Source organism: Trichechus manatus, unplaced genomic scaffold, assembly GCF_000243295.1.
Source record: "Trichechus manatus latirostris isolate Lorelei unplaced genomic scaffold, TriManLat1.0 scaffold00026, whole genome shotgun sequence".
NCBI lineage: Eukaryota > Metazoa > Chordata > Mammalia > Sirenia > Trichechidae > Trichechus > Trichechus manatus.
Window position 1 is genome coordinate 5,068,862 of NW_004443962.1, and position 10,434 is coordinate 5,079,295.

At 35.3% G+C, this 10,434-nt stretch overlaps 1 protein-coding gene across 9 annotated transcripts in view; it reads left to right on the plus strand.

Moving 5' to 3' along the window:
* The window catches only part of DLG1 (discs large MAGUK scaffold protein 1), a 263,904-nt gene that overhangs the window by 226,418 nt on the left and 27,052 nt on the right, over positions 1 to 10,434 (plus strand). For all 9 annotated transcript variants that reach the window (XM_023728734.1, XM_023728733.1, XM_023728736.1 and 6 more), the window contains 3 exons: positions 496 to 546; positions 1,771 to 1,872; positions 2,138 to 2,310. In XM_023728734.1, coding sequence (XP_023584502.1) covers positions 496 to 546; positions 1,771 to 1,872; positions 2,138 to 2,310 — 326 coding nt within the window. The remainder of the gene's footprint in view (positions 1 to 495; positions 547 to 1,770; positions 1,873 to 2,137; positions 2,311 to 10,434) is intronic.

Below are 10,434 nucleotides of genomic sequence, written 5' to 3' on the forward strand. Positions count from 1 at the left end.
AAATAAAATATGCTCTGTTAAATATTATACTTGGTGGGACCAAAAAAGTAGTATAATCTTATAGCAGTAAATTGCCTAATATGCATATGTATAAAACTGCTCATTAAAGTATTACTTTTTTTTATTTTTTTTTTGAAGTATTACTCTTTTAAAGGTTTAATTTGTTCTTAAATTCTTGAAGTACCTAAAAGCACATACTTTATAGCACAAATGAAGATTTTAAACAGATTTGATGATAATCTGTCAAACACAGAACAACAGAAAGCTAGTTACTAAATAAATATATTTTGTTTTTACATTTATCAAACTTATTTTTATGACTTTATAATTTATCACTTTCTTTACTGAATTTTTTCATAAATAATTTATCAAGTAAAATAACATTTTCTACGTCTTTGACATTTTCTCAGGGAAGTCCTAGTAATTTATATGTTATATATGAAGAATTAGTATTAATTTGCAAATTTTCTCATCTGTATTTTAACTTTCTAATAGGTGGTCAAGAAGAATATGTCTTATCTTATGAGCCAGTGAATCAACAAGAAGGTTTGTGAAGCCTGTTGATGTTTTGCCATATGCTTGAAAAATATAGTCTTAGTTTGGAAAATAGGTCTAACTCCTACCTAAAAACAAAGTTATATTAGAGTTTTACTACAGGCAGTCCCTGGGTTATGTACAACCCCTAGTTACCCACCAATCCCTGTAAAGCCTATTATATTAAAAATTTGAGGTACATGCAATGGTTTGTAATAACAAACAGGTGCTACATTGAGATGCACATCAAAACATTATTATTACTGTATTATTATATTAAAGGTGTTTTCATGTATCTGGAAGTATTTCTTCAATGATTTTTATGCATAGAAAGGTACACTATATACTGTATACTAATACAGACATTTGACCCACTGACATTAGATGAGAACCGTACCTAACTGTTTCAACTTGCGTACAAATTTGACTTGAAGACAGGCATAGGAACAGAACTCATTCGTAATCCAGGAACTGTCTATGTTCGTATGGGTTTGTGAAACATGGTTTAGCCCACAGTATATCTAAATGTTGAAATAACTAGCCACTTATATTGGTGCTTTATTTCTTAAGCAGCTGCTTTGTAGTGTTCGTTAATGAGCATCACTATCCTTCTAGTGACCCTTGTTCAAAATCTTGGAAGCATCTTTGACTTTTCTCTGTTCCTCATCCCTCTCATCAGTTTCCAGGTCCTATTTATTGTACTTTCATATATTTCTTCTCCATGGCCTCCTTTTAATCCCTCGTAATTACCACAATGTTCTGATTCTCACTACCCTTCTCCCTGCTTCCAGCATGATCCCCTTCAATCCAGTGTATACACTTTTATTAGATCGTCTTTCTAGATCACTGCTGTGATTACATCACTTCCTACACCCAGTTTCTTTTTTGTCCTTCTTTGCTCTGCTTCCTTACAGTGGACACACATCATTAAAACACCATGCTTTGTGTTTTCATTTGTAATGAGGTGATGTTAACAATGTATAGAAACATTATCTGCTAAAATGCTGAATTTAACTTGGTTCAGTTATAAAGTGTATAATTAACTTAAGGAGACTGATTTTAGTTTGGGATTTTAGTAAAGATTTGTAAACTAACAAATTAGGTATCTTTAATTGGTGGTGAAGGGAGATGGAGAAAGAAGAGTAAAAAAAAGGATATTCTTGTTCTCTGATAAAATAAGACACATTGATATCTGTTGAGTGTTTATTTCTTTTGATATGAGGTTTATCTTTATAGTTAATTATACTCGACCAGTGATCATATTGGGACCTATGAAAGACAGGATAAATGATGACTTGATCTCAGAGTTTCCTGACAAATTTGGATCATGTGTTCCTCGTGAGTAACCCAAACAAACAAAACCCCTTAATTATTTTTCTAAATAATCTCTGTCATTACTTGTGGTAAAAATAAATATTCCCATTTTTTAATAGTTTATCCTTAGTTATTTTATCAGTTACTCCTTCATCTTCCATATTGTCTCTTTTCAAATTGAAATTAATCTGTTACGTTGAACTTTACCAAAAAATGGTTTAATTAGAAAATTGATTTTTTTTTTTTTTTTTAAATATTAAACACTTCCCCAATTTCTTTTCTGTTAAAGATACAACTAGACCAAAACGAGATTATGAGGTAGATGGAAGAGACTATCATTTTGTGACTTCAAGAGAACAGATGGAAAAAGATATTCAGGAACATAAATTCATTGAAGCTGGCCAATATAACAACCATCTGTATGGAACAAGTGTTCAGTCTGTACGAGAGGTAGCAGAAAAGGTAAGCATCAGAGTGATCCCAGAGTATAGTTTCTAATCAAATATGCCTTTGATAGTATCGAAGAGTGATGGGGTAGACACATTTAGTTCTTATTTTTGAAAAAAATAGAGGGTAGATATGGGGTATTGTTTTTATTAGCATTATGAATTCATTATACCATATTTAATTTTAGGTAAAAATGAGAATAGAAATGATAAGATTAATCTTTCTAAGAGGGGAGGTTATTATTTTAAGGTTTGCTAGAGATAGACCTTGTGTTTGGCCGTAGCCTTCTAACAGCTAACATAACTAAGGAACTAAGATCAGCAGGGTCCATCAGTAAAAATGAACTAGATGTTCACATGAAGTGTTTCTCCTGGTACCAAAACTAGGAAAAATTTTCTTCTCTGAGTCTTCATTTAAGAAAAAGACATTGTATAAAATCCTCAACAACACTATAATAGCAGCAGATTTTCGGAAGCATCCTTGACAATAATCTGATGATACATTGACTTTGACTTAAAGCAGTTTTATCATGAGACCAGAACAGTGTACTCCAGCTACATGGCTATGCATAATCATTCTTTGGGCCTAGAAAACAAAAGTCAAATTATTTTATACCTGTAAAACTAGTAGTTTAAGGTTCAGTCATGAAATATCTATAAAATATAAAGCAGAGTAATTCAGCATGTCAGTTTTTCCACCTATCAATGCTACTTTCTGTATAAGAGGTTTAGTAAATATTGATTCATTTTTTAAAAAATGGAAAGAACTTCAATGTCTTACAAGTGATGACAAGGATGTGGGGGAATGGAAAATCTTAGATGTTGTTAGTGTGGGTATAAATTAATAGAACTAATTTTGAGAACGGTCTAGAAATATAAATGCATAATACCCTATGACTCAGAAGTTCTACTTCTTGCTATCTAAGTAGAGACTCATACAAGAGGATCATGTATACAGATGTTCATAGTAGCAGTTTATAATAGTGAAAAATTGGAATCAGTAAAAGGAAAAAATTAACTTGTTTATTCATGCATTGGAATATAGTAGTTAAAGTGAATAAACTAGTATACTTTTAGGTATATCCACATTGATAAATCTCGAAATTATAATGTTGAATGAATCAAGTTGCAAAGGACATGTTGGAATCAGTAAAAGGAAAAAATTAACTTATTTATTCATGCATTGGAATATAGTAGTTAAAGTGAATAAACTAGTATACTTTTAGGTATATCCACATTGATAAATCTCGAAATTATAATGTTGAATGAATCAAGTTGCAAAGGACATGTACAGCATCCTGCTATCTGTGTAAACATTAAAAAACAGTCTGTATAGTTTATGGATACATAGTTAGTAAACGTAAAAACATGCATGGAAATGATACATCTGCTTCGGGTATATTACAACCACTATCCAGTGGTCTCCCTTTGGGAGGAAGAGGAGAGGGGAATAAATTGTAGCTTTAACTTTATTTGTAATGTTTTATTTCTTTAAAAAAAAATTACAAACTCATACCTTCAGCATAACTAGAAGAAAGATAATATCCAAACTTCAAATCGCCGATAAATAGAAACCGAGTCCCAGCATACTATTTCTTGTGTTCCTCGTCCAAACCTTGTAGAGTACAAGGGAATTCCAGAAAACATTGCATGGAAGAGAGAAGAAGAGCAAATTGTGTACCTAAGATTGATCTCAAATCATTACCAGAAGGAGAAATCTACCCTAAGTGCAAAAATACTGAAAGACTCATGGTAGAGTAGAGTAGGGAAGGGATTTAAGTGTACACAGAAGCCTCAAGAGAAGGCAGTTTTAGAACGGCAACTCTTCAGGGGAGAAAAGAGTAAAAAGAAAGGGAGCGGTACCCTTAACACCGCTTTTAGTACAAAACAGATAAAGAGAATAAAGGATATATAAGACCTAATCAACATAGTCAATATGAAGTGTTATACCCTGTTAGTAGAGAATATACTTTTTCAAGCATGCATGGAAGAGTCACCAAAAGTAATCATTTATTAGGTTCCAAAAAAAAAAAATACCAGGAAGTCCCATAAGGTAGAAATATTATAAGTAACACTTTAATCTCAATTCAGTAAAGCTGGAAATTATTAGAAAATAAAAAATAAAAAGAACCTGCCAACTGAAAATTTTTAAACCTGCTATTAACTCATAGATGAAAGAAAAAATAGAAAATGAAATTAAAGAATCTCTTTAAAATAATGATAATGAAAATGATACATATCAAAAATGTATAGGATACATTTAAAACACTGAACAAAGAAAAACCATAGCCTTAAAAACCTTTCAAATAAAAATGAAAGAATAAAAAGAAACTAAATCCCCACTTTAAAAGGCTAGAGAAAGAGAAAGGAAAAACATAATAAAAATAAAAGTAGATCATATGGCCACCAAACACATAAAAAGATGCCGAGTGTCATTAGCCATCAGAGAGATGCAAATCAAAACCACAGTTAGATACCATTTCACTCCCACTAGAATGTCTAAGGTAAAAAAAAAATAAAAATAACAGATGTTGGGTGAGGATGTGGGGAAATTGGAACCCTTATCCATAGCTGGTGAGAATGCAAAATGGTACAACTATTGTGGGAAAAGAGTGTGGCAGATCCTCAGAAAAACTAAAAATAGAACTACCATATGATCCAGCAATTCCACTTCTAGGTATACATCCAAAAGACTTGAAAGCAGAGACTCAGATACTTGTACACCAATGTTCATTGCAGTACTACTCATAATACCCAAAAGTTTGAAACAACTTAAATTCCCATCAGTGGATGAATGGATAAACAAAATGTGGTAGATACATATAATGGAATACTACTCAACCAGTAAGGGAAATGAAATCTTGATACATGCTATAATATAGATGGAGCTTGAAGACATTATGCTGTGTGAAATAAGTCAGTCGCAAAAAGGACAAATATTGTAAGATCTCGCTTATATAAAAAGACAAGACCAGGCAAATGTATAGAGACGAAAGTTTATTAGTGGTTGCTAGGGACAGGAGAGAGGAGGAAGAGGGGGGGTTATTGCTTATGGAGTACTGAGTTTCAGTTTACAGTGATGGAAAAATCACATTGATTAAGGGTTGGGCTGCATAGCCAATTAATGTAACCGCTGTGAATTAATTGTACACCTGTAAAAAGTTGAATTGGCGAAAGTTGTGTGATATATTTACAACAATAAAAAAAAAATAGTAGCTACCAAGGCTGCTTATGTACAACCAAACACTTCATGGGATTTGGTTCCTTGGTTTGGAGATTTAGGGTCATGGTTTTCTTGGACATCGAAGATAATTGGTCTAATAACATGTTTAGTGCTTCTCTTCTACCTCACCTAATTCATTGCACAGTGTGTGGGGTCTTAAAAGCTTGCAAGCAACCATCCAAGATAGAACAATTGGTCTCTATTCGCCTGGAGCAACAGCGGAAAAAGGAGAGTCAGGAATAGGAGGAGGAAATGGAATGTGTCACTAATTACCTCTATGAACAGCTGCCCTCTGCCGTTAGAGCAGAACTGGATGGTGCCCAGCTACCATTATGGAACATTTTTATCAAAGATTCCATGAAAGAATCCTGGTCAAAAGGGGGGAAATGTACAACAGAGTTCCAAATTTTCATAGACACAAGACTTTCTGGGCCATGGAGGCTGGGTGAACCCCTGAAACTATTGCCCTGAGATCATCTTTGAACCTTAAACCAAAAATATCCCTTGAAACTTTCTTAAAACCAAACAGTAGTTTAGCTTAACTAGTAAAAGAATGTCTGCCTTGAGCATTGTGCTCCTTTAAAATCTATTTATATGGGATCATGTGGACAACAGCAACTTGAAAGATTAAATAGGAACCTTAGGGGATAGTAAGTTTATGTTAATGGGAGAGGAACAACTCAGAAAAGGAGGGTAAGAATGGTTGCACAGTTCAAAGAATGTAACCAGTGTCACTGAATTGTACATGTAAAAATTGTTGAATTGTTGTATGTTCTGCTGTGTTAATTCTTAACAACAACAACAAAAATAATAAAAGCAGAAATGGTGTGGTATAAGTAGAAGGAAGAAACTAATAAAGATCAGAGCAGAAACTAATGAAACAGAAAACAATAGATAAAATCAATGAAACGTAAAGCCAGGTCTTTGAGAAGATTAAAATCATTAATAAACCTGTATCCAGACTAATATGGAAAAAAGGAGAAAAGACACAAATTACCAGTATCAGGAATGAGCAAGGTGACAGAATGTGCAGATATTAAAATGATAATCAGAATATTAGGAGCAACTTTATTCCACTGAATTCAACAGTTTCAATGGAATGGATAAATTCCTTGAATGATACAAACTACTAAAGCTTACTCAATAAGAAATAGATAATTTGAATAGTCCTATGTCTATTAAAGAAATTTATTTGTATTTTAAAACCTTCCCTGAAAGAAAACTCAAAGCCCAGATGGCTTCACTGATAAATTCTATGAAACATTTAAGGAAGAAGTAATAACAATTTTATACCTGAAAACTGAAAAGGAGGGAATACTTCCAGATTCATTCTGTGACTCCAACATTACCTAGATTCCAAAACGTGACAAAGACATTACAAAACAGGAGAACTACAGGTGAATATTCCATATGAACATTGACACAGAGATTCTAAATAAAATTTTAGCAAATGAATCTAATGGTATATAAAAATGATATCATAACCAAGTGGAGTTTTTCCAGTAATCTCAAGGTAGATTTAACATTAGAAAATCAGTATAATCACTGTATTAACAAACTAAAAAAGAAAAGCCATATGATCATGGTCTTGGTTATCTAGTGCTGCTATAACAGAAATACCACAAGTGGATGGCTTTAACAAAGAGAAAGTTATTCTCTCACAGTCTAGTAGGCTACAAGTCCAAATTCAGTACATCAGCTCCAAGGGAAGGCTTTCTCTCTCTGTCAACTCTGGAGGAAATTCGTTATCATCAATCTTGCCCTGGTTGAGGAGCTTCTCAACACAGGGACCCCAAGTCCAAAGGACACACCGTTCTCCTGGCTCTTGTTTCTTAGTGGTGTGAGGTCCCCATGTCTCTCTACTTGCTTCTGTCTTTTATATCTCAAAAGGACTGGCTTAAGACAAAATCTAATCTTGTAGATCTCATCAGCATAACTGCCGTTAATCCATCTCATTAATGTCATAGTGATAGGATTTACAACCCATAGGAAAATCACACTGGATGACAAAATGGTGGACAGTCACAGAGTACTGGGAATTGTGGCCTAGCCAAGTTGACAGATATTTGGGGGGACACAGTTCAGTCCATGACAGTCATCTCAGTAGATGCAGAAAAAAGCACTCGACAAAATTCAGCCTCCATTCTTGATTTAAAACTCTCAGCAAACTAGGACTAGAAGGGAACTTCCTCAAACTGATAAAAAGCATCTACAAAAAACCTACAGCTAGCATCATATTTAATGGTTAAAAAAACTCAATTTTTTCACCCGAAGATCAGAATACATCAAGGATATCTACTCTCACTGCTTGTTTTCAGCATTATACTAGTAGTCCTAGCCAGTAACAGTAAGGCCAGAGAAAGAAATAAAAGGCAGCTAGATTGAAAAGGGAGACAGTTTTGTCTTTATTTGCAGATGACATGATTGTCTGTGTAAAAAATCTGATAGAATTTACAAAAAAGCTACCAGAACTGATAAGTGAGGTCAGCAAGGTTGCAGGACACAAGGTCATTATACAAAATTCAGTTGTATTTCTGTATACCAGCAGTGACCAATTGTGTAAACCTGAACACTATAAACTACAAAGCATTGCTAAGAAAAGTTAAAGAAGACCTGCCTAAGTAAATGGAGAGATACACCGTGTTCATGGGTTGAAAACTTAATATCATGATGTGTGTTCTGTCCAAACTGAACTTTTGGCTCAGTGCAACCCCAATCAAAATCCCAGTAGGCCTTTGTATAGAAATTGGCGTGCTAATTCTAAAATTCATATAGAAATGCAAAGGACCTAGGATAGCCAAAACAACTTTCAAAAAGAACAAAGTTACAGGACCAAGAATACTTTATTTCAGAATTCACTGTAATATTACAGTAATCAAGAAAGTGATTACGGGGGCAGATAAAGATAGGCAAATAGACTGATGGAACAGAAGAGAGAATCTAGAAATAGATCCTCATATATATGAACAACTATTGCCAAAGGTCCAGAGGCAATTCGATGGAAAAAGGATAGTCTCTCAACAAATGGTGCTGAAACAATTGACCATCCATACCTCACACCATATAAAAAAAATTAAATGAATCATAAATGTAAAACTTAAAACTAAACCTTCTAGGATAAAACTTCATGACGTACAGTTAGGCAACGTGCTTCTTAGCTACAACAACAAAAGCACAGTCCATAAAAGAAAAAATTGATAAATTGAACCTCATCAAAATTGAAACATCTCCTATTTTAAAAACACTGTTAAGCGATTAAAGAGACAAGCCACATATTGGTAGAAAATATTTGCAAATTATTTATCCAATAAAATTCTTAAAACAATATTTGGATATAAAGAAATCTCTTAACAACTCAACAGTAAAAATATAACAGGTTTTAAATGGGCAAAGAATTTGAATAGATATTTCTGTAAAGATATACAAACATCAGATAAGCACATGATAAGGTGCTCAACATCATTAGTCATTAGGGAAATCCAAGTGAAAAATACTATGAGATCGAGGTGGTGAAACTGCAGTGCCGCAGCCACACTGGTCTGTGGTGAAGCAGGCAAACAGCTGTGCTGTGCGTGCGCTCGGGAAGCAGTTTCCACATCGAGAGAGACCCAACAGCAGAGATTCTGCTTGGACACTCCGAACCAGTGAAGAGCAGCTCTCAAGAGGCTAAGATAAGTACATGCATACACCCTTTCACGGGGATTTAAAAAAAAAAAAAAAAGCCCATTTGGAAAAAACCTCTCTCCCTTTTACCTCGTCCCTCCACGCTCTGCACCAAGAGTCCGCTGGGCCGGAAGTAGATCCCAAAAGGCGCCCTGACCCATTCTTCTGGCATTGGAGAGGGAACAAATAAGCTGCTGGCTCCCCTAGACCAGGAACACAGGGTCGGCACAGCTCCTTTGCTGGGCACAGGTACCAGGGGTCCACAGACTCTGAGTGCCTTACACCCCTGTATAGACTTGTGGGGACCCATCTCAACAGCGTTAGTCCTCACTGCCAGAGTACAACAGGGCAAACATTGAAGTTTAACTTCAACTGCTTCAGCTGCGAACTGGCAGATTGTGACCCCCGAAACAGCCCTGCCCCTTAAGTAGGCACTTTTATTGATCTGCAGCAGGGGCTTGAGGACTGGTGGTAGCACCCAAAGTGCCTAGTCACCTGCTACAGGTGTCCAAGAAAAGGTGGTGCCCTTGGATCTTTACAGCCAACAGAGTAGGGTGCTCATAGTCTGGCTGCAAAACTCACCTACCTACTCACCTTAGAGAATAGGGACACGCTTTCCTTGGAGACTCTCGGGCAGCCGTCAGCCCCCTGCCTGGCTCAGCGCATGATCCCCTACCACAGCCAGAGTCCAGTACCTGCACCAATCACACATGCCTCTCTAGGACTGGGGGTGAGAGCCTGCATCACACACTTGGCGACCGTCTGCCTGAACACCCGAGCTGAACCCATATAGGAAAATTTAACGGACTTCTGTGTGCACAAACTTAGATATAGAACTAACTACCTGGTGACAGGACGTTAGAGATCCAAAGGTGTCAAAAATCAAACTAGTGCACACGAGTAGCCTATCTGGGCATATCAAAACAAAACAAAATAAGAAGCTAAGCAAATACAAAATAAAAATTATAATTATTGATGGCTCGGAGACAACAGTCAATATCAAGTCACATAAAGAGGCACTCCATGATGACTTCAGCAAGCTTCCAAAATAATAAATTCTCTGGAGGAAGAGAACTTCTTGGAATTACCAGAGGCAGAATACAAAAGATTAATATACAGAACTCTTCTAGAAATAAGAAAGGAAATTCTACAGAATGCATAAATAGCAAGGGAACATACAGACACAGTAGTAGCAGAACTTAAAAAAGTTATTCAAGAACATAATGCCAAATTTAATAGCCTGCAAGAATCCCT